A 23,637-nucleotide genomic window follows, 5' to 3' on the forward strand; every position below is an offset into this window, starting at 1 on the left:
GCCACCTGCCCCAAAGCTTGCTCAGCATTGGTGCTGCCTTTCTGGGTGCTGATATGCCCAAACTTGGATGAATGATGATCTCGGCTTGTCTAACCCATATCTCATGGATTTTATGGAAGCAACACTTTCAACTAGACTTACCACACTGTTGAAGAGGTCACCAAACTCCCACTAGCCTCATTTTCTCTTGGCTTCACTCTAGGGAGGATTTTACCAGTTTTTCCTTTTATCTCCCCTCCGCTCAAGTTGGTGCTGCTACACAATGATGGCTACTCCCTTGCGCCCACCTACCAACACTACTTGGAAACCTCCATGGCCAGGTTTCATGAAGCTGAACTTTGAGGGAAGTGCGTGGGGATGCCCGGGAGTCACTAGTTATGGATGTGCATTCCAGTATTTAGATGGAACACAATCATCTCCTATGCTATGCCGGGATAATGGGAATTTCCTACTCTACCTCGGCTGAGCTTTTTGCTCGTCTCCAGAGAATTAGCATTTTTCGGGATCATCTCTCCGGTCCCCATAAATCCTTCTCTTCTTTGATGATTCTTGATACTGTGAAGTTTGAAGATATTCCAGATTAGAACAACTGTTGGCATCTAAATCTCTTGGTTTTGATTCCGTTTCAAAAACTGAGTTGATTATCTGACATGGCAGCCAGCGACTAAAAATAGTGGTTTTTTTGGATAGCCTAATAAGCTATGACATGGATTTTATCTGACATGGCAGCCAGTGTCTAAAATAGTTGTTATTTTGGAGTCCGTTTTCAATCATGGCTTTTTCTTTAAAAATTTCATTGGATTTATTTCAATCTCATCCATTTTTGTAATGGGCCTAATATGGGGCTTATTTGTGGACTTCACGACAAGATATGATCCATGAGGCCCATATGTTCTTTACAACCATTGCTGGACTACAGCCCATTTGTGGTTTGTGAATTTTATTGGATTACTGTTTGCAAGTTGTAGTAACTCATTTGCGTCGATATCGATTCCCGAAAGCGAGGAAACGAAATCCCCTAATTTCTCTTCTTTTCGGTTTTTTATAGAGCGAACGCGAGTCTACAGCTCCTTCTTTACATAGCTGCTGTACGTCTTGGGTGCTTGCTGATCCAATTATCTTAGGGCTTCTTCGCTTCGACCATGTACAGAACTACCGCTTCAAGGCTCAGAGCCCTGAAGGTCAGTCTTGTGGGATCATCTTATCATTTTCTTGTATTCTTTCCTCATTTCATCTGCTATCCTGATTCAAGATCGTAAGATGGCAGATGATAAGTTAATTGTTTTACGATTTTTTTGCTTTTTTGTTTTTTTTTTTTTTTTTTGGCCGGAGGTAGAGTTTTTAGCTGTTTCCTACTGCTTGTTGTTAACTTTGCTTCCTCTTGTGAGGTATCTCCTAGATCCTTTTTTTTTGTTGGCGCAGGGAGAGGGGGGTTGGCATTACTATAGATGTCGTGCTATCAGTATGTGTTTTTTCCTAGGTTTTTTCTGTTTACTTTCGGTTGGTCGTTGGGATTCATAGCTGCTGCATGAAGGTTTTATGCATGTGATTAGAAATTTTCGGAAATGGTTATAGGTTACTTCGTAAATTAAGGAAACATAGGAAAACATACTTCATTGACTTTAATCTGCGCAAACTATCTGTACATTTTCGTTGGTAATTATTTTAGGAGGTGATATGGGCAGATGAAATCTGTCTATTGTGCTTTTCATGCTACTTGCCAGTTTCTTTTATTTCTGCGGCCTTTCTTTTTATTGGCTGTTGATGTTTTATCCTCAAATTCATTTCCTTTTCATTTGTTTCTCTTGTATCTCTCCTTTGTGGTTCCTCTTATATTTTCCCATTTCTTAGTCGATTCTTCTTGCTACTATCAAAGGGAAAAAAAAGAAAAAAATAAGTACAGATAACAAGATGAAAAATTATCGTTCTTCCGTCAGTTTCACTGGTTCTTTTTTATGAATAAATAAAAGACTATTCTGATCATAGAGTTCAATACTGGATTAAATATGTCGATTGGTGTTTAGAGTTCTTTGTTTGCTTTCTTAGTGTTGATTTCATTTTGAATCTTGAAACATCCAAATTAATTTGTTGGTCTCTACAGAGTCGTGCAGGTGATCGGGCTTTTGCAAACAGATATGCGAGTACAAGTGTTGCAAATACCTCCTCATCTGGAGGTATCTTTAGCTGGCTCACTGGTGAAAAGTCCAAAACACTCTCTCCCCTTGAAGTTCCTCTTCAAGGTGTTACTCTTCCACCTCCTTTGCCAGATTATGTCGAACCAGGAAAGACAAAAATTACAACTCTCCCTAATGGTGTTGTAGTTGCTTCAGAAACTTCGCCTGTATGTGTTCTGCTACTTATCCTTGTTTTTTTTTTAAAAAATTCTTTCCCTGATAAATTTCGTCTAAAGATCGACTTCTGTTGCTTTTTAAGCAGAGCCCAGCTGCCTCTATAGGATTATATGTGGATTGTGGTTCAGTTTATGAAACACCAGTTTCATATGGTGCCACGCATCTTTTAGAAAGGATGGCCTTTAAGAGCACAAGAAACCGTAGCCATCTTCGTATTGTGCGGGAGGTGGAAGCTATTGGGGGTAATGTAACTGCCTCAGCCTCTCGTGAACAGATGGGTTATTCTTATGATGCTCTCAAAACTTATGTGCCTGAAATGGTTGAGGTGCTCATTGATTGTGTGAGGAACCCCGTCTTTCTTGATTGGGAGGTCAATGAGCAGGTACTTCATATATCTCATCTTATTGTGAATTGGCTTTCAGAAAAAAAAAAAAAAAAACAAATTTTATGGCTTGGATCCTTGGCTCAGTGACCAAATGGGGGTTTCTACCATTCTGTCCTATGATCTAGTCTCACTGGTGTTTGTGGTGAAGTGTGTGTCTGTAATCACCATTCAAAAAGTTGTTTTATGATGTTAGATGTCATATTCTGAACACTTTTCTTCATGCTGCAGTTGAAGAAAGTGAGTGCTGAGATATTAGAAATGTACAACAATCCCCAAGGCTTGCTTCTTGAAGCAATTCATTCCGCTGGCTATTCTGGTGCATTGGCAATTCCTCTCTTGGCCCCGGAATCTGCGATAAACAGATTGGATGGTTCAATCTTGGAGGAATTTGTTGCTGTAAGATTTGGTCTATTTAGCTGCTTTATGTGGCTAACATTTACATTAGAGTTTTTTGCGAGCTCATATTCATCCTCCTCTTCATCTGTGGCTTTTCAATTATCCAGGAGAATTACACTGCACCAAGGATGGTTCTTGCAGCTTCAGGTGTGGAACATGAAGAATTATTGCAATATGCAGAGCCTCTTTTGTCTGACCTTCCTAAGGTAGCTCGTCCAGAGGTGGCAAAATCTGTTTATGTTGGAGGTGACTATCGTTGTCAAGCTGATTCAGAGGTGTGCAATGAGATTATCCTATAATGCTTTGCACTTTTTACTGGTTATTAAGCACTCATTATTCCTGTTTCTTTCTGGGAGCAGAAGACACATGTAGCTCTTGCTTTTGAAGTTTCTGGTGGCTGGCTCAATGAAAAGGAAGCCATGACGATGACAGTTCTTCAGGTTCTCTTTTTGAAGCTTGAATCCATTTTTGTCTTTTTCAGAAGTCTTCTATATTTGTATGTTCTCAAAATAAAATAGAGGATATTTGTCAAACCTGTGTTATTCCATGGTTACATATAGTTTGTATTATGTAATAGCCGTAGACCCAGGTTTCATATTTTGCATCGTCAAAATTGAGCTTGGTCCCACATGTTGGGGTTTCTATTGTGAGGTTTTGGGTTCAAGTTTCTCAATGGTATGGGATTCAACATTTTAACGAATAAATGAGGTTGATACTAATTTCACTGAATTTGTGCAGATGCTGATGGGAGGAGGTGGCTCTTTCTCTGCTGGAGGTCCTGGGAAAGGAATGTACTCCCGGTTATGTAAGTTGAAGTGACCATTTGCTGTTTCATAGAGAAAATGAGAAAACCAATAAAATACAATTCTAATGTGTATTGGATGTGTAAATCTGAACATTTGCACGTGAAAGAAAAGAAAGACTCAAATGAATTTGGGATGTGTAAACATGATCATTTACATTTTAAAGAGGACACAGAGATCTCATATGTATAGCATATGCAGACGTTAACACTTACATGTGATCGAGAATAAAGATCCTATGTATAGTATGTTACAAGATGTGTAACGTTTGTATCTATTACTTTAACAATTGTCACAGACTAGATCAAATTTTTTGTTTGGTTAGATCCAATGAACTAGTGGGGCCTTCCTTTACATCATTTTATTGGTCCACAAATCTGAGTAAGTTTGTCTGGTTGTTACCATTATCATAGTAAAACTCCTCTTACATGTCCCTCTACATGTTTCTCTTTGATTTGTGTAAGAGAAAATTTGTTTTAGAGGTATCAGTAAATGCAACTGAAAATTATTGGACTAGCTGTTCCACTTGTGTTTTGTCTCCTGCTGTTGTATAAAATATTTATTTTCGCTATCTCACATCCAGAATTTATTTTATGAATTTATTATTTAAATTACTTTTAATTGTCTTCTATATGGCTAACCTAGCATTATATGGAGCTCCTCTCACAAGAGAAACTTCTAAGATCAAGTGGATTGAACTGTTACTTTTGTGGCCACATGGATTACTTAATGTTAGATCTTGGGTCCAAGTTTGACAGGCCTTTTGGACTAGTGTCTGGCCCTTTGGTTCAATGGCCACATCAGGAGGGGGAAGGATTGTGGTGTGGAATCAAGGGGTGTTGTGTGTTGTACGCGTGTGTAAAAAATTTGACAGGGCTTTGGGAATTTTTTTAATATGTTGTCAGTATCAAAAAAGAAAGAACTCTTTCTAACTTTTGAATGCTATGTTCAGATCTTCGTGTCTTGAACGAATTTCAAGAGGTTCAATCATTTTCTGCCTTCAACAGTATATACAATACTACTGGCATCTTTGGAATCCATGCAACCACTGTAAGCTGTTACCACCGAATTTTCCTATTAGAAGATGTAGCCTGGATGTACTTCTGCTATATTTGTATTTAATTTCTTTTCTACAATCATTTTGGGTGGATTTGTATTTATTATTTGTCCTTTTCTTTGGTACGATATAGTGACATGTTAAATGTATCTCTGACTGAACTTCTTTATTTCTTATTACCTTTCCATTGGTTTATGTCTCTTGACTTTCTATTTGATCTACCATGTGTTAGACCACCAACTATTTTGCATCCATCTACTAACCAAGTCATTGTCTATTCATCTGATTTTTGAAAAAATTGAGTTAACATGTGTTGTCTTCCATTTAAGTTCTGAAATATAGGGTCCTCAATCAGAATTATTTTAATTTTTTTTTTATATATTTCATAATTCATATGTTTAGAACATGTATTACATCTTGCTTCTACAAGACTAATCTGTTAGCTTAAAAAGAGTTCAACCTTCATTGATTTTATTTCTTATTTTTTAATTTTGAAGGCATATTTTATTCAAGAGCTAAAAGGCAAGAGAACAAATTTAGTAAGGGGACTCCATTACAATGAGCGATTGAAGGGAGCCACATGCTTTGCAAGAAAATCATGAACTAATTAGCTGATCTCAGTACATGACTCTAAACACAATGAAAAAGTTCGAAAATAACTATTTCTAGCTATGAGCTAATAGTGCAATTTGTATTTCGTTCACATTGCCATTGAATCATTTGTCATTGATGTGATCGTTTATGAGTTAGCTTACACAGAAGTTCACTGAATTGCTCTTACATTCGGGATAAATTTACTAAGGATAACAAGTGTTGGATTACCACATCTGTTTTATACTGCACATTAACTGTGTCATTTCCACTTAAGTTGTTTACTCTACGTATTTTGTCTTGTTCTGAAAAGATTTTTTTTTTTTTTTGGGTATGGCATGGAACTTGTTAACTTGGCAGGTAATTGAGCTTTTATTCTTAAAAAAATTCAGTTCAAACTAATATTTTTTTGAGAAAGGGTGAATTTTATTCAAGGGAAGCCGGGAACAAAAAAAAAACAAGATCAAGGAAGGAACTTGCTCTGCTTTTGGAACCGTGTTCCTATTTCTAACTAACTTAAACTATCAGATGAGTCTCCAGGCCCCAGATGCAAATGATTTGATCTTAAAAAAAAAGATACGAATGATTTGATTGATGGATTAGGTTGTGGACCATTAACATAAGTGATGTTAGTTTAGTTTAACGATCTGAAGTCTCTGTGCTATGAGCTAATAGTTTAGTTATTGTTGTTGCTATATTACATCATTTTGACTTCTGTTGTGACTGTTTGTGCTTCCAAATGTGATCTTTCAATTAGGGCCCAGAATTTGCATCTAAAGCTGTGGATTTGATAGCACGGGAACTTATTGCAGTTGCTACTCCTGGAGAAGGTTTTGTTGCTGCTAATTAATTCTATCTACTGGTTATCAATAAGGTGAACTACAACTGCTACCTGATATTTTCTTCATGTATCACAGTTGACCAGCTGCAACTTGATCGTGCCAAACTATCAACAAAATCTGCTGTTCTGATGAACCTGGAGTCAAGAGTATGTTGTCATTGTTTTTTATTTACAGTCAGTAGAGTGTTATTTTAACTTTATTTATGCTAAAGGTCATGTTTGCTGGCATGCAGATGGTTGCTGCAGAAGATATCGGGCGCCAGATCTTGACATATGGAGAAAGGTATGTTCAATCAGAAAATTTTGTATTTCATATGTTTATCTTGTAGTATTCATGCATATTTTTTTCCTTAACTGTCTCAATATTATGAAGCGAAACTAGGCAACGAGAATAACCATCTAACCTCAACTTTTTCAAGAGAGCGTATATTTGGGATTTTGACTTAGCTAAAATCATAATATGGGTTCAGTTGCTGTCAGAAGGCCTTTGATTTAGTGTTTGATTTTCTAACCTTCCAGTCCTGCCATTGAAATTCATGAACTGAGATTTTCACCGTTCTTGGATTGTGTTGATGAATGCTCTTGTAAGTGAATTTGTAAATTATGCTTTTTGCACTGATATCTTATGTTATTAATAAGCACGGCATAGTGGATTACACGAATGGTGCAATACTTTTTTAATTTTTTTTTTAATTTTTGAGAAAATAAAAATAAAAATGATGAAATACTTTGGAAAAAAGGACATGCAGAGATTTGATGATGTCAGATGGACTTCATCGACCATAAATAATAATCGTTAAAAGTCACTTGATCGTACTCAAAATATGCTTGATAAGCTGGATATTGCTTGTGCTGGTCGCAAACATATTTTTACTACTGTCACAATCTGAAGCTATAACCTTTTTGTGTGTTATATTTCCAGGAAGCCTGTTGAACATTTCCTGAAGGCCGTGGATGAAGTAACTTTGAAAGACATATCTACAATAGCCCAAAAGTTGCTTGCATCACCTCTCACAATGGTGTCATGGGGAGATGGTACTGACCTAAGGACCCAAATCTTCGTTTCTATTTTCATAATCTTTATTTATTCTTCTTCTAACTGCAATCTATTTTAACCAAACGCAGTGCTGGCTGTCCCAAGTTATGATTCTGTCAGCCGCAAGTTCCAGTCGAAATGAAAACCCTGTTGGCTAAATCATTCTGAATGCTTGTTCTTTTACTTCTACCCACAATTTTGAAGGATGTTTCTCTGATTCTCCGCATAACATGCCAAATCTCTGCTGAAATAAACAGCGGAAACTTGTGAAAGACGCTGATTATTCCGTGGGGATCAATGAATAAATGAACCTTTGCCGCACCATTTGCTGTAGAAGTTTGCAGTTGTCAATCAAGCTTAAGATTTCGACAATCCCAAAAGACTAAGGTGATTTTTTGTTCAGCATGCTCGTGTATTGTTCTGGTTCATGTGTAATATATATTAATCTTTATCGCTGATAGACAAATGGTTGCATTCTTTCCTCATAACCTAGCTTGTTGAAGTGTTATCTTTGTCTCTTTAGACCTTCGAAAATGAGTTGAAGGATTAATCTTTAGAGCATTAAACAGCTGATTTTTGTGTGGCATATTAACACAACACAAGCTAGGATTTAAATGGCTTCTGTCATTAACTTGGAGATCGAACTAAAACTTATTTTAATTTTTATTGATAGGCCTCAAATCTGTTAAACAGTTCTTCAATTGTTTGGTCGCTTGTTTAATGCGATTAAGATTAATCTTATATAATCTAATATCAAAATCTCAATATTGAGGCCTACGAGTGCTTTTACTTGTTCAAGTCGAGGCCTCTTCCTTGGAGGATGGTGGAGAAGAGTCTCTCTCCTCTCTTAACCATCTAAAAGTTTAGGGTTTAGGGTATAGGGGAGAGGCCCTCAAATTTTTTTAATGGTGTTATTTAGTTAAAATAAATATAATGTATTATAAATATTTATATGATTATATCTGTTTTTTTTTTATATTTCAAATTATATACAACAACATTCGTCTATAATATATTATAATATAATAAATACACCATCTTGTACTATATGATAATATAAAATTTTGCATATTATAACATGATATTACATATGATAGCCCTTATTTTTAAAATGATATATTTTATTAACATTTTAAATAATCATTAAACCTTATTAAAGTATTTTTGTTTCGAACTCACATATTAACTCTTCAAAATTTGAGTAGACTTATCTTGACCAATTTAATTTAACTTATCCTGTAACTCCAAACAAAACATGGTATGGAAACCCTCAAAATATGATTTCATACACCAATACACAGTGTATCGGTGTTATATTAGGCACGTATCACATGAAACAGCGTTTTACAACGTTTTCCTCTCAAGTTGCAGCCTCTCTCATTCGAAATAGCTTTTCTTCATCCTGTTGACATTAGATTTACAGTCTTATTCTAATTACTTTGAATTACAATGTTCAGACTCAAAGAAGATGATGCCCTTTTCAAAATCTCCGCTTGTTTTTGCGGACTTTTACACACAATGACGACTAGGTATTAAGCCGTACTCGTTAGTCTGAAGCAGGATCCTTAATTTAATTTCACTAGTTACAAGGACTCGTTAATGAATATCTCTCACTTTGAAATAGCAGTACAAAAAAGCTGTAAAACTGGCAGATTTTATAGTACCAGTTTCTGGGTTCTCTTTTCCTTCAAAGTAGCCTAAACAATCTCGAGTTTATAGCCTCGGGACATCGCATCATAAAGCTTCAAACACAGTTTAGGCTCCGAGGACTCTGCACAATGGCCACTCACTTCTAATTTATAGTTGAAAAAATCGCATATATTACAGCTGCAGCAGATTTGAAAACCCCAGATTACAAATCAAAATGCAATAGACCAATGACAACATAATGACTGCATACCAAACGAATTAGAATGATTGTTTTCCCAATACAGGGCTGTTTTTCACCTATGCGCCTCTTTAAGAAAACAAACTTCCCCAGCTGAAGATGGCGAAAGAAGGTGTTTGTCAGGATCCGTATCGTCACTTTCAGTTGGCCCATGAGGGGTGTTGATCGAAAGGGATTCTGACCCATCTTCTGGATAAGTCAGAAAACATTGACAAATCAGATGAGTCAAAGCTAAAGTCTTATCTTTCTCAGAAAAAAAACTGAAATAAAATTGTTCTGACCAGCTGGTGGATTGCTTACCAGAATACACATGATATTCAGGGAGTTGTTTAACAGATGTTACTTGGAGGCTTTCAGGAAGAAGACAACTGCACATTGCACCTGAAAATAAAACATGGAGTTGATACTCAGTTAAACCAGAATTGCAGCCTTGAATAAGTGTTACTTTTTTACTGGAAACAAAAATGGAACAATAGAAAATTGATATTTAAAAATAACTTGAAATTAAGCTGCAGAAATAAACTGCTCATGGACTATGTTGATGGAGAGAAACCATTACTGCGTGTAGACCACTTAAGGAAGTTTCTATGGTACTGGAAATATACATCCAAGATGCTTCAAGAACAAATTGACCCCAATTGGTCATATTGATCTTCTGTAGGATCTATTGAAAAATAATAGGTCCATGGAAATAATTATGTGATACAATGGTCAGTGGCCATTATCTAAATGGTCAAGCAGTGAGAAGTTGCTTCAGTTGAATCTTGTTACACTTGGGTCAAGATTCATCTCAAAATGATGAAGCAAAGACGAACGAAGTTTGGAGACTTTTTCCCCATCAATAACCACACATTTTTTCTAATCCCGTATCTATTTAGACTATTTTTAACACTCCCTCTCACATGTAGGTCTTCTTTGTTGTTCCAACATGTGAATTTTTTTTGGATGGAAGTCCACATACAGGTATACACTCTGGTACAATGTAAAGGTTGGGTCCATGTCCATCCTAAAATGACTAATCAAAGTTATGAGGTCACCATGATGTTTCTAATCCTAAATCTTTACAGAACTTCTTAATAAACCTAATATGAATACACATTGAAATACAATATTTAAAGATGTTTAGACCACAATATTGAAACCACATAGTAATCCCAGCATCCCACAACATTCTCATATCAAATCACCCCTAGCTGCCCAGCTGATTCGTAAATATAGCTACCCAAAAAGAGCAGAAGATGAAAAACTGAGTAACAACATTCAAGGCAAATTATCCACTTGCCTAAATTTCAGTGGTCTAAATAACAATGGCCAATAAAAGACGATATTATTAGTTGCTGCAGCCCAGACTACAGAAACACACAGTAACAACCATCAATATGAAAAAGCCACTTTGTGAAGTCCAATTAAGTTGAAAAAACAGTTAAAAGCAGCATCTGAGCAACAAGAATTAATGGCTTAAGGAAGTGGAAAGTCTCAAATTAAGATAAATGTACATGATCTGAAAGTATTCAGTGAAAACAATATGTTGGAGCCTTACCTAAGCGTGCAAGCCTGTTAACCCACCCAGGAATTCCTTTCCCCATCAATCTCAGGCTGACATCATCAGTAAAGTGGTTGCAATTTTTTGAAATAAGATGGTAGGTATCACCATGGAATTCTGAAGCTAAATTTTCCATAAATGCTCGAAACTCTGAAGGAGGCATGTTTAGGGTGCCTAATGTAATAGAGCATCGGTAGATAAAACCAGGGCAGGTTTTTGGTTCAACCTCAAAAACTCCACTTGTTGGGAAATCATGTGCCCCAAATCCATACTCCATTCCATGGACTGTATACATTTCAAACAACAATTTAAAAACCACTAGGAGTCAGAAGACTACGTTCTGAGATTTATGTGAATGAGAAACGAAAAAGAAATGAAGCAAAAAAAAGAATGCCAAGGTGCTGTAGTCTGAGTATATTGAAGATAGCAGTCTAAAATCTTGAGGACTAGACAGCCCAGGTGAAGAGTCTGAGCAATTAAACCTTCGGTTAGATGACGTTATGCTCTAGAATGCTAATGACTATGGCATTGGTATATTTCTGGCTATTGAAATACAATAAGCATATCTGTAGGATGCAAACTAACTATTAAAAGGCCTATTTAAAAAAAAAACAAATGTTAAAATACAGACTCCTATATAGAGAAAATCTTTCCTGTCCTTTTCATGTAAAGGATACCAATAATCGGATAAACAACATTCTTTTTTTAAGGGCAAAATAGTTCAGTTTTGCACTAACTACACTAGATCTTGGTTGCTCATCAGAGTGAATTTAAAAACTCCCAAAATTGAAAGCACCGATAAAAACTCCACCTCAGTCGATCATTATAGGATTACCTACTACTTGACTTATACTGTCAAGAGGTATAAGACAAAATCAGGTACTCAGCATGCACATATAGATCACAGGATATGCCTTAATTTTATTCATATAATAATTTTCTGAAAACAAAAATATACTAAAAAAAGAATAAAATTCATTTCCAGCATCAAATTACAAGATTGGACTTGTTTCACAGTCATCCCACCAAGACAATAGCAAACAAAAAATTCACAGTACAGTGGCATCATTCAGAATCTTGATGTTCAGCAAACCAAGACATCCTAATAATTAACTAACATTAGCCAATAAAACAACTGGAAAGAAATATAAAGCAAGAAACATGTGCCCTTGCTCCTTAAAATCAGCTCAAGATCATATAACAATTTTTTTTCTTCATTAAAACTATTTTCTTCTCAAAGACTCTCCCAGCCAGGCCATAAAGTGTAAATGCAAACAGACTCGTGCTTTCTTCTCCTTCTCATAAGAGCGATTCCGAGATCAATCAGCCAAAAACAGTAATCTCTTCTTTACAAAACCACCAGTCATTCAGCCTAAAGAAACAAGGGAGAGAAATGAACATCTACCTTCTTCCTACTCATACATTTATGTTTAGAAGTCATTCAAATTAAAAGTAAAACAACATACCCAACTCCAACTGAGCAAGTAAGCGTTGTCCAGCTCAAATCCAGAAGAAGAAGCATAAAATAGTTGCCCATAGCAGTTAAAGAACGACGGTTCAAAGAAGACAGATAAATAAATATCCAACACAAAACAGTCAATTTTCATTTATTTGGTACGGGAACTTCGAGGGAACAACCATGGGTTCCATGCTATCAAACCCAGTGGCTTATTAGAGCTAGAAAATATAGAAAAGACCCGTGACTCGAAATTCAAAACTCAGGAAACGCCAAAAGAAAAAGATATTTTTGTCGCATAAAAGATATACATGAAAAAAAGGCACTAAAAGAAGAAATCCGGATAAAAAAATACAGCAAAACGGAAAAAATTCCATTCTCGCAAAGAGGAGCGCAAACTTGAGCTATTACCGAGTATTAACTAAAGTTACAGTCCAGTTCCAGGAAATAAAATAGGATAGACGAAAAAAATGAAACTAAAATAAAAAAACCACAAGAATATAATGCCAGCACAAAGTGAGAACCAGTTAAAATCAAAAGGACCCCATGATAACATCTCTCAGAAGTTTCACTAAAACTACCGCCAGAAGGTAGGAAGCAACAAATTTGAACAAGAGAAGAAAATAAGAAGGAAAATGAAAGATGAAATTTGGGTGTTCCTAGATTTTTTGTGTGGTTCTCATATTTCTGGCAGCAGATATCACCTTCAATTCCAGAATGAAAAATGCCTACTCCAAAGCAGTAGGTGTAATTGTTCAAGGGAGTGAGATCGTAGATGTTCAGCACCACCGGAGTGCTGTAATTTCCATCATTCTCATTGGAAGCAGAGCTTGAAAAAGCACCCCCCATCAATACCAGTCTTCAACGGGAAACCCACGAACCCTTCAATCCAACTCGCAAAATTGCATACACGGGAAAGAGGGTTTTCCCAGAATCTTAGCAGATTGATGACATAGAAACGAGCGCTGAAGTTGTTATTCAAGCATGCAGCGCCGCAAACCGGCGCACGATTACAGCAAAGTAAAATATGAAATAAGTAAAGTCGTCTTTTTATCGGGTAAAGTAATAGGTTAAACTGCCTTCAGAGGGAATTGCCAGCTGCCACTGATGTTCATCAATGATTCTACCCAAGCGACAAAGAAAAATTGCGATTACTTTTCTCTATTAAGAGTTAAAAGACTCGAGACACTCTGCAACTTTTATTTTTCTCCGAAACATAAATATTTCAGCAGTTGGTTGATTGATTGATTCCTCGATTTTTCATTACTGCCCTGTATGGTTTGGAATCTAGCAGATAATTTTTTCGCCATAAAAAACTCAACCAAAATGAAAAGATAGACATGGATTTGAACTGCACACCGCCAAAATACATCTGCGGTGCCATTCAGCCTCTGATGGGTCTGATCAGTAATCAAACATGTCAGGAAACACTGAAATAAGATTAAAAAAAGAAAAGACAATTCTACAGGCAAGAGACATTGTAAAAAGGGTGCTTGGATTAAACTCACACAAGATGCATACATTATTTGACAGAAACGGATGAATTTAAAGTAAATGCTATGAATATAATTTCAAGAATATTTCAAGCCTATTTACAAGATTATAAAAAATTATAGACTGAAGTGGCAAACTAATCTTCTGGAAAATGTCAACTTATTGTATGAGATTTCTTTATTGTTTGTTAGGATTTGTGTACGTTTAAAGCCTATATACTTTAATTCGACATAAAAAATTGAAGAGAAATAGAATAAGAGAATGAAGACACCACATTGCATCAATGATGGTGGTGACAAGAAAGTGAAAGGCACGTTACATGAGGTTTGCTCTAATCAAGACTTCGTATTTTTATATAATTTTGTATTTCTACTCTTTAATATATTTGAAAAAAGTGCACTCAAGGTTGTTGTCGGCCGGCGGCGTGAAGTGATTTCAGGGATGCCCATAAATACGCAAATAATAACTTTCTTAAGGTAAAAGTGAACGATTCGCGGCGGTCGTTCTTCCTCCAAACCCTTAAATCGGCTATCGGAGACTGCGGAGATGGTCACAGATCTGACCTCAAATACGGCGTCTCCTCTCGCCGTTTGGTAAATAAGAATTAGGGGGCTTAGTCAACATTACTCAGAGTTCCTGTCCCAAGAGTAAACGGCGGAGTATACTTTTCTCCCGATTTTGAGAATCATATACATGACACTAGCGGGACACTCTCTCGTTCTTTGCTCCCTCTCCGGTCTCTCTCTCTCCGGTCTCCCTCTCTACGGCGTCCTTCTCTCCTTCTCACACTCGCTCTCCCTCTTAACCTCCCACTCTGCTTCTCCCTCCCTCTTATCTCTCTGTCTCTTCTCCTTCTCTTCTTCCTTTCGGTATCTTACTCCCTTCTCCCTCACGCTATTATCTTTTCTCCAAAAAAACCTTCCAATTTCTTACGATTTCCCTTGTTTCAGTTTCGGTTTTCTTCAATTTTGACATTTGGGCTTCGATTTCTTAATTTCTACTTCGATTCAGTAACGATTTCCCCATTCAGCTTTGATTTCAGCCACCCTCCCTCTCCTCTCCCTCTCGACCTCCGTCGCAAAGCACGGGAGGTCGAGCATCTGTTGCAGAGTTTCTTGGCCTCCCTCTTTTCTCCCTCTCTGCGTACCGTCGGAGCGCCGCCACTATCGGCGTTGCCTGCCGCCATCGCTGTTGCCCACTGGCCTGTCGCCGTCATCGTTGCCCACCGGCTCGCAGCTGAGGAAGATGACGATGATTTAATTTTTCTTAAGTTGAGAAAAAATTAAACTATCGTCATCAAAATCATTAATTTATAAAATAATTATATTTATTTATTTAATATATTTATTTTATAATTATTATATTAAAATAATGATTTAATAGTCATAATTAAAATATTGTTAAATAAATATTTGATAAATTATTTTGGCATAATTATTCAATTGCTATAGTTAATTAAACCCATGGTTTTAAATTTTGTGATAATATATTATTAATTAATAATACATAAAATATATTATGTACAAATATATAGTGTGTTAAATTTATGATTAGATCAATTTTTTCTCTTAAATTATTTATTTTTAGGTTAAAGTATATCATATGTTATTAATAAATTAATAACTCAACGTATTACTTTCATTTTTGTTATTTATAACGTTATTTATTTATTATTTGTAATTAATCATGTGCATATTTTATTGGCTCATGTAATTACCATATTAATGCATAATAAAATATTTAATTCAATTAATAAATATATTAATATATTTAATTATACATTAAATAACTTATTCGTGTAGTAATAATGGTTGTTTTACCTAATTTGGGGTTTAAGGATTATGTTGTAATTAAGTGTACTGTAAAAGTTTAGAGATTCTCTTGTTTTTTATGTTTTTCTCATGTTGGGGCACTAACACTGGAAACTATTTTCCAGTACACATGAAGTCGTCAACACTAACACCAAGTGCGAAGATAATCTTCATGTACATGACTGACATGATCTTCATGTTGGACATGAACTTGATCTTCATGTATCCATTTGGGGGACTAACCCCCCCCCCCCCCCCCCCTCAGTGTTCAAAATGAAAAACATAGTGGAAAAAAAATATTTTTTTGTGTTAATGCCCAAAATGAAAAACATAGTGGAAACAAAAGTACATCAGAAAGTACTTTCTTGTGTTAGTGTCCAAAATGAAAAACATAGTGGAAACAAGAATTTGTTATTTTTTATATTGTACCTAAATAAATAAATACCTAAACAAATAATAAACCTCAACAAACATGGTTACTTTTATAATAAGTAATTTAATGTAATATTAAAATATATTAATATAATAAATAATTAAGTAATATATTTCTTTAATAAATTAAGATATACTAGTTTAGTCTAAATTAATACAATAATTATGAGTTTAAATTAAATTAATTATAAATTTTACAATATTAAAACAAAAATGTTTACTTTTATAATGTTTACCCTAAATATAATAAATAATTTTATTAATAATATAAGATAGATTTTAGTGTAATATAAAATAATAATATAATTACAAAGTAAAAAATTATTAGTTTAATTAATTATAACAAATAAAAATAAAAAGATCGATAGAGGGTATTTAGGTTAATACTTTTTAAAGCTATGATAAAATAATTTATTTTAAAAATATTTAATAATGAACTAAAAGTGAAAAACAGGGTTCAAACGACGACGAGAGGGGGAAGAAAGTCAGGAGCTAAGACATCGAGAGGGTTCATAGGGTGCGATGAGACGTCAAAGAGTAAGAGACGAGAGACATGAGGGTAAAGAAGCCAAGAGGGTTGAGAGAGAAGAGGATGGAAGGAACAAAGAGTGAGAGAGGAGAGAGATAAGGGTCAGTAAGCAAAGAGGGTTAAGAGAAGGGGAGGGGAGGATGGAGGGAAGAGAGAGAGCGGACCAGATGACAAAGTGGAGTCGACATAGGGAGTGAAAGTATTGACGTTTTACTTTCCATCCAGCGCGCAAATTTAACTGTGGGTGCACTAAAAGATCCTACGGAAACTGATGTGCTTCGGTAGTAGTTAAAAACCGTCTTCTCCTTACGATTTGGCCGGCATAAGGACGGAAATGATCGGACGCCTCGATCTCCTACTCCCTCGCGTCCTTGCTCGCTCCTTCGCCACCAGCTACACCGCTCGCGTCGTGCGTGCGGACAAAGACGGGCGCTCCTTCGCCATCGAAGTGGACACCCCCTCCACCCTCCACGACACCCGCGGCTACGCTCTCCCCCGCCGTGATCTCATCTGCCGGGTCTCCCGTATCATCCAAACCCAGTCCTCCACCTCTGACCCTCTTCTCGAACTATCCGACTACCTCCAAACCCTGACTCTGACCTTCACCACCTATGAGGTCAGTGAAATCCTTAAGTCCCTCAGGTCCCCCCATAAAGCACTTCTGTTCTTCGAATTCGCGTCTACCTCCATTCCTGGATACCGACATGATTGCTTCACCTACAATCGCATTCTTACCATCCTCGCCACTTTCGGCCACTGTCGCGATCTCGTCCTTCGAGTTGTCGACGACATGGAGCGGACTGGTGTACTCGGGAACATCTCCACAATTAATATCCTTATTGGGATTTTCGGCGGCGGCCAAGAGTTGGAGAGGTGTTTGTCACTCGTCCGGAAGTGGGGTTTGAGGTTTAATTCTTATACCTATAAATGCCTGCTTCAGGTGTATCTCAGATCTTATCAAGTCGAGAATGCCTTTGGAGTTTATGAAGAAATTCGAAGGCGAGGGTATAAGTTGGATATTATTGCGTATAATATGTTGCTGGATGCACTTGCCAAAAACGGAAAGGTATGTTTTCTTTGTTTTAACTAAGTAATTGATTTTTTTTATTTCTCCAGTTAGTTATTTGTCCACTTGCATTTGTTTTTAGTTTCAATAAACCTGAGAGTTTCTCGTTTCTCTGTTTCTTTGTCATTGAACATGTGTCTTCAGTATCTCTTCTGTCCAACTTACATGGTTTTTGCATTTGATTAGGTTGAGCGAGCTTACAAGGTTTTTGCAGATATGAAGCGTAAGCACTGTGAACCTGATCAATATACATTTACCATTCTCATTAGAATGGCAGGAAATGTTGGTAAATCTGAGGAACTGCTCTCTCTTTATAATGAAATGATCACGAGGGGTTGTACCCCTAACCTCATTGCATATAACACTATGATCCAAGCTCTGGGTAAGAATCAAATGATTGATAAAATGATCTCTCTTTTCTCCAGAATGGTTGAGAAAAATTGTCATCCTAATGAGTTCACGTACAGTGTGATTTTGCATTCTCTAGCCACAGTAGGGCAAATCAATAAACTGCATGAAGTAGTGGAAGTATCTAAAAGATACATGAGCAAATCTATTTATGCATACCTAGTGAAGACTCTAAGCAAATTGGGCCATTCGAGTGAGGCTCACAAACTATTTTGTAATATGTGGAACTCACAAGACAAGGGTGATCGTGATGCTTACATGTCCATGTTAGAGAGTCTATGCAGTGCAGAAAAGACAACTGAGGCCATAGACTTGCTAACTAAAATTCATGAAAAGGGTCTAAGTTCTGATACCATTATGTACAATGCTGTATTCACAACACTTGGTAAATTAAGGCAGATATCCAATATTCATACTCTTTATGAACAAATGAAGCGAGATGGACCTCTGCCAGATATATTTACGTACAATATTTTGATTTCAAGCTTTGGAAAGGCAGGCTTGGTTGATGAGGCTTTTCAAATGTTTGAAGAGATGGAGAATAATTATTGTAAACCTGATGTCATCACTTACAATTCTTTAATAAACTGTCTGGGAAAGAATGGAGACATTGATGAAGCTCATATGAGGTTCATGGAAATGCAAGAGAGAGGGCTGACCCCTGATGTGATCACCTATAGTACACTCATTGAATGCTTTGGTAAATCAAACAGGGTCGATATGGCATGTAGGCTGTTTGATGAGATGCTTGCCAAGGACTGTTACCCAAATATTGTAACATATAATATTTTACTTAATTGTCTTGAGAAATGTGGCAAAACAGATGATGCTTTCAAAAGATACGAACAGCTGAAGCAGCAGGGTTTGACCCCAGATTCTATAACTTATGCAATTCTTGACCGTCTCCATAGTGGTTCTCATAGAACTGTCAAAGTACGAAAGCAGAAGCCTAATACGGGGTGGATAGTTAGCCCATTAGGCTGATTTAAGGAGTGAGGACTATGGGAACAAAGAGTTTGGCTTATACGTCACATTTTTACCTATATTTTTGGGGCTGAAGAAGGCAATGAAAATGTGTTTCTTCCTAGTATGCGCATTTGTGGCTGGAAAATTCAACTCATAGTATCTGTAATAGCACCAAGGAACCAACTGTTCAAGTGCAGTTTATAAGATTATCCATTGATTATGGTTTAGGTAATTTAGGTTTCTTGGTGTGTACATCTCCAATATGTACTACTTGTAGCAAGCTTGCAAGAACTCTTTTTGTTGTCTACATTGCTAGAATATATATGCGGAGGTAGAAATATGACATTACAGGTACCAGATGGTGGAAAATGTGAAGATGCATCTTAGATTTTGAAAATCCATCTTAGGTGGACATCATGGCAGCAACAACTCTGCTTGTGGATCTTACTTAAAGTGCTTGTTTACTTCAGGACGTTGAAGAGACCTGGAATATGGATTTTTTCAAGAATAGCAGCATTCATGGAGAGAGAAAAGCGTTTTATTTTTTGAGTTTGTGGTAAGAGTCTGTGCAAGCAGTCTTTTGGAATACACCACACCGTTCTTTTGGTAGATTGTGGGAGTCCGCTTTTTGCAGTTAATCTTCAGACACAATTCAAGATCGGTGAATCCCAAACATTTGAGAAATGAATGCAACTGAAGTTGGAGGATGCCAGAAAACTATCTACTCTGGTATGAGCATTTCTTTCAATGTTTGCTGCAGTGCATTTTATACTGGTTATTTGCTTTTGTTTCAATTGTTGAAACTATTGAACCTGGAATCTCTGTTCTTGTATGGATGTTTGACTGTCATGGTTGTTAAAGTTCATAAAGACTTCAATATTTTTTCAGGGCAACTGAACTCTCTGATTTTTGTTTGGAAAATGCAAACTTTGTGTACCTAAACTGTAAAATTTGCTACTTGGACAACATTTTAATTTTCCGCTGGGGTTGAGTTTGTTCTCTCTGCCTTCATTTATTGCAAGTTTGTCTCTTAGTGTTTCCACTCTTTTGATGTGGCATTCTCGTAGTGAAAAAAGTATCCTAATTCTACAAGTGGGGGTAGCAATTTTCTTTAGCTTTTAATTTATAGGTTGGAAGACCCTCTACTTCCATGTTTTACGTGTGGCAACCTATGGAAATGTGATGTAACTAGGATTTTGACAAGTTATGTTGGAAATCTGATAACTTTTACCTCTTGCATTATTTAATTACTTCTGTGAACGAAACAGATGCATAGATATAAACGTATTAGATATAAAAAAGGGCTATTTACACAGAACCGGTTATTTAAATCTGATAGATGAAATGGGTATTAAAAAAACATTATTTTGATCTTTGCATTTTCATCATTTACATTTTGAGGTTAGTATTTTTTTTGTTCGTCCTCTTTCTTTTTAGCGTGACAAAGTTTTATCCCATTTTCAGCTGTTCTTAATTGGTTGGAAGACTGCATGAGAATCGACGTGTTTTAAGATGTCGGCCAATCCTAATATGCAAAGCTATGTCTCCCTTGACTTTCTCTTAGCTCATTATATTTGGTATGCTGCATTTCTTGTTGGTTGCTGATTCACATTACCTAAGATAATTCAGACTGAGAGTCATGAAGTCCAGAAAACCGTATGTTCTTGCGGAAGACTATCATTTGAGTTATGATCAGTAGGAGCGATCAGTAGGGAAAAGCCGTAGAAGCGATTGTTGGGAGGGTTTACCAAAGAGTGCCCTATGGAGTTTATCTTTGGTGCCTTCAGGACAACAATTTTTGGCAGTGAAAGCACGTGCAATCTTTTCCTCCGCTCAACACTAGTTATTTCTTGGTATTTGCATTGATGAGGTTTTCTGTTGCAGTAGTGGTAGGTTACAACCATTTCACATTGTGAGGGTGTGAGTGGTGGGGGGTGTTCATTCTGTTATTTTTGCAGTTGTGGACACAAATTTCTGCCTATTAAGGGACACATTGTAATTGGCAATGTTAAAGTTGGAGAATTTTTTTCCGAAATTTTTTGAAAGGGAAACTTACTGGTGTTGCAATTTATCTACATGGTAGAGCTTTGTCAACTCTGCATATGTTACTTGACTTTTCTTAGGTAACACGAGAACTAAGTAGATTGACTAGAGAACAATTAGTTTACAACATGGACCACTGCTGATCAGGCCAGCCAACTATTGATCCAAATGGTGACAATTGCCAACCATGGGTGTTGCAAAGTTGGGGAGATTGTAATCGGATTAGATATAGATTGATAATGAATTAAAATTTCCTCCTACTATTCTTTCTTGATCTCTCTTCTTTCTTTCTAATATTCTTGTTTCTCCTATCTTCTTCTCCAATTTTATTGTCGGAATCAACAAATCACGCATGTCTTGCACTTGCATTAGTTTGGTATTAGAGAAAATGTTCCTTTTTTAAGTCCCATCGTTGAAGACATCCTAGAGCTGAAATTGTTTTAGAAATCTCGCTGAAGCTCCACTGCCGTCGAAGATCACCATATGTTGCCACTTGCTCGTTCCTCGAGTGCGCTCCATAGGAACCTTGAGACCACAAAACCGAACTAAAAGAAAAACAAAAACTTTGTTGCGTACTTTTACCTCATTGTTGTCGACCTCGTCGTCTCAACCATCATCGACGTCAATACTCTCTACCATTGTCGATGCCATCCTTTGCCATTGCTGTCATCGCTCCTTGATTGGCGGCGAAGACCCTACTGTTGGCGTGTGTTCCTCCAGAGGAGGACTTCTTCCTCTAGAACGGTCTTCTAGATTTGTAAAAACAAAGAAAAAATCCTTTGTAGCTACGACTTCGAAAATGATTCGAGAGACTGGTTAGAAGTACATGTAATTTGTCTATATAAATACAGATGTAATTGTATGAAATGAAATAAGAAAGAAAAGAGAGATTTTACAAGAGTTTACATGGTATCAGAGCTGGTCTGAACCAGATATCGAATTTGGCGATGACACAGGCAGAAAATTCCTACTACGGAGATTCATGTGCCTGCTGCTTCTTTGGCGTGAACGGATTGTTGAGAATGGAGGCTTAAGTTCGGAGTCAGAGACCTCTCCCACTACTAACAGCGCTCGCGCGGATGATGACCTGCGCAACGAAAGATCTCTTGTCCCGTGTGGCTCAGAGGCAGCGTCGCGGGGACAACGAACCTTCGAAATTAAACCCACCCAAAATTAGGGTGTGGGAAGCGGGATTTAATTTCGAAGCCCAACGACTCATACTGTACTGAGCCTGACTCGGACTAGACTCATATTGGACCGGACTCGGGCTGGACCGAGCTTGGGTCTGACTCAGACCAGACTCATACCGGACCAAACTCGGATTGTACCAGACTCAACACGGACCAAATTCGAACTAGACTTGACTCATACCAGACTTAGACCAAGACTCGACCTATCCCATGTTGTTGAGATGTATATCTCAGACAAAGACAAATTGGGGTATTTGAATGGTAATCATCGTCAACCTCCTCAGACGGATGCAGACCCAGGTAATGCTCTCCTTGGTTCCACTAGAGAGGATGATTGCAGAGCGTGGATACTTGACTCTGAAGCAACGAACCATATGACATTTGATGCAAATGATTTTCTCAACACATTGCTCCTCGGCGAAAAAACATTGCCAACGCTAATGGAGTTATCTCTCCGGTAACAGGGGCTGGAACAATGATGTTATTACTAGCCCTACCATTATCTAATACACTACTTGTGCCATCTCTTTCTCACAAGTTACTATTAGTGAGTAAAGTTACCCACAAGTTGAATTGTGTTGTTCTTATTTATCCTACATTTTATCTTATTCAGGATATTCTCACCAAGGAGATCATTGGGCGTGGTACTAAGAGGAGGGGCCTCTATTACATGGAAGATTTCAACATAGGTCGTGCATATCACATGCGACACCCAAGTGACCTCAAAGTGAAACAAATTTTGATGTGGTACTATCGGTTAGGTTGTCATTCATTTGGGTATTTGAAACATATATTTCCCAATCTATTTTCGAATTTGCCAGTTCTGGATTTTAATTGTGAGACTTGCATTCTATCTAAAAGTCATCGAGTCAATTATCCGTTAAGTTTGAATAAGAGTGATGATCCTTTCGCTTTAAATTCACTTTGATGTGTGGGGTCCTTCCCCCAAAGATGCCAGGTCTAGTGTTCCCTGGTTTGTCATATTTGTTGATGATTGCACACGAATGAATTGTCTTTACTTGTTGAAATATAAGGATGAGGTCTTTCATACCTTTCAATACTTGCATAAGATGATCCAAACACAGTTCTCTGCCAACATTCAAATTTTTTGATTTGATAATGGTAGAGAATATGTGAATCATTAATTCCGTGATTATTTCCAACACCATGGATTGATTCATGAAACCTCGTGCCCCCAGACTCCTTAGCAAAATGGTATTGCAAAGAGAAAAAATTGCCACATTCTTGAAACAACTCCAGTTCTTTTACTTGGGGTTCAAGTGCCTAGCCATCATTGGCCTGATGCTGTTACTACGATTGTATACCTCATTAATTGCGTGCCTTCCAAAAT

At 37.0% G+C, this 23,637-nt stretch overlaps 3 protein-coding genes across 8 annotated transcripts; 2 read left to right on the forward strand and 1 right to left on the reverse strand.

The window, feature by feature from the left end:
• Positions 1-997: 997 nt before the first annotated feature.
• On the forward strand, positions 998-7,784 carry LOC137945272 (mitochondrial-processing peptidase subunit alpha-like). Its single transcript, XM_068791076.1, has 13 exons — positions 998-1,181; positions 2,102-2,341; positions 2,437-2,733; positions 2,965-3,132; positions 3,240-3,407; positions 3,492-3,572; positions 3,871-3,937; positions 4,888-4,985; positions 6,341-6,413; positions 6,501-6,571; positions 6,658-6,707; positions 7,347-7,459; positions 7,550-7,784. Exons 1-13 carry the CDS (start codon positions 1,143-1,145, stop codon positions 7,600-7,602), a joined length of 1,518 nt encoding a protein of 505 aa, XP_068647177.1. The 5' UTR covers positions 998-1,142; the 3' UTR covers positions 7,603-7,784.
• A 1,160-nt stretch (positions 7,785-8,944) lies between these two features.
• LOC137945274 (deSI-like protein At4g17486) lies at positions 8,945-13,360 on the reverse strand. 4 transcript variants are annotated; one of them, XM_068791081.1, is made up of 5 exons: positions 13,052-13,360; positions 10,889-11,176; positions 9,649-9,729; positions 9,408-9,534; positions 8,945-9,287 (listed from the first exon to the last, which is right to left on the reverse strand). In XM_068791081.1, the coding sequence occupies exons 1-5, from the start codon at positions 13,194-13,196 to the stop codon at positions 9,158-9,160; spliced, it is 771 nt and encodes a 256-aa protein (XP_068647182.1). In that variant the 5' UTR covers positions 13,197-13,360; the 3' UTR covers positions 8,945-9,157. The 4 variants fall into 4 exon arrangements, with proteins under 4 accessions (XP_068647182.1, XP_068647181.1, XP_068647184.1 ...); XM_068791080.1 differs by having other exon boundaries at positions 9,408-9,537; positions 13,052-13,356; XM_068791083.1 differs by lacking the exon at positions 13,052-13,360 and adding an exon at positions 12,358-13,020 and having other exon boundaries at positions 9,408-9,537.
• Positions 13,361-16,832: 3,472 nt separating this feature from the next.
• LOC137945273 (pentatricopeptide repeat-containing protein At1g51965, mitochondrial) lies at positions 16,833-21,110 on the forward strand. Of its 3 annotated transcripts, XM_068791079.1 has the most exons (4): positions 16,833-17,679; positions 17,866-17,902; positions 19,524-19,782; positions 20,518-21,110. In XM_068791079.1, the coding sequence occupies exons 1-3, from the start codon at positions 16,948-16,950 to the stop codon at positions 19,529-19,531; spliced, it is 777 nt and encodes a 258-aa protein (XP_068647180.1). In that variant the 5' UTR covers positions 16,833-16,947; the 3' UTR covers positions 19,532-19,782; positions 20,518-21,110. The 3 variants fall into 3 exon arrangements, with proteins under 3 accessions (XP_068647180.1, XP_068647179.1, XP_068647178.1); XM_068791078.1 differs by lacking the exons at positions 16,833-17,679; positions 17,866-17,902 and having other exon boundaries at positions 17,972-19,609; positions 19,688-19,782; XM_068791077.1 differs by lacking the exons at positions 16,833-17,679; positions 17,866-17,902 and having other exon boundaries at positions 17,972-19,782.
• The last annotated feature ends 2,527 nt before the right edge of the window (positions 21,111-23,637 follow it).

Source organism: Aristolochia californica, unplaced genomic scaffold (genome assembly GCF_029961685.1).
Source record: "Aristolochia californica isolate CCGP_79_NKW_82.1479 unplaced genomic scaffold, dmAriCali1.0.hap1 SCAF_12, whole genome shotgun sequence".
Lineage (NCBI taxonomy): Eukaryota > Viridiplantae > Streptophyta > Magnoliopsida > Piperales > Aristolochiaceae > Aristolochia > Aristolochia californica.

Excerpts from the sequence above, each read along its gene's own strand:
- LOC137945272 (XM_068791076.1), top strand. The coding sequence starts at position 1,143 with ATGTACAGAACTACCGCTTCAAGGCTCAGAGCCCTGAAG. Across the intron at positions 3,408-3,491 it reads GTTGTCAAGCTGATTCAGAG|AAGACACATGTAGCTCTTGC; the intron begins GTGTGCAATGAG and ends TTCTGGGAGCAG. Across the intron at positions 6,414-6,500 it reads AGTTGCTACTCCTGGAGAAG|TTGACCAGCTGCAACTTGAT; the intron begins GTTTTGTTGCTG and ends CATGTATCACAG.
- LOC137945274 (XM_068791080.1), bottom strand. The coding sequence starts at position 13,196 with ATGGGGGGTGCTTTTTCAAGCTCTGCTTCCAATGAGAATGATGGAAAT. Across the intron at positions 9,730-10,888 it reads TAACAGGCTTGCACGCTTAG|GTGCAATGTGCAGTTGTCTT; the intron begins GTAAGGCTCCAA and ends TTTTATTTTCAG. Across the intron at positions 9,538-9,648 it reads TGAATATCATGTGTATTCTG|AAGATGGGTCAGAATCCCTT; the intron begins GTAAGCAATCCA and ends TGACTTATCCAG.
- LOC137945273 (XM_068791077.1), top strand. The coding sequence starts at position 18,001 with ATGATCACGAGGGGTTGTACCCCTAACCTCATTGCATATAACACTATG.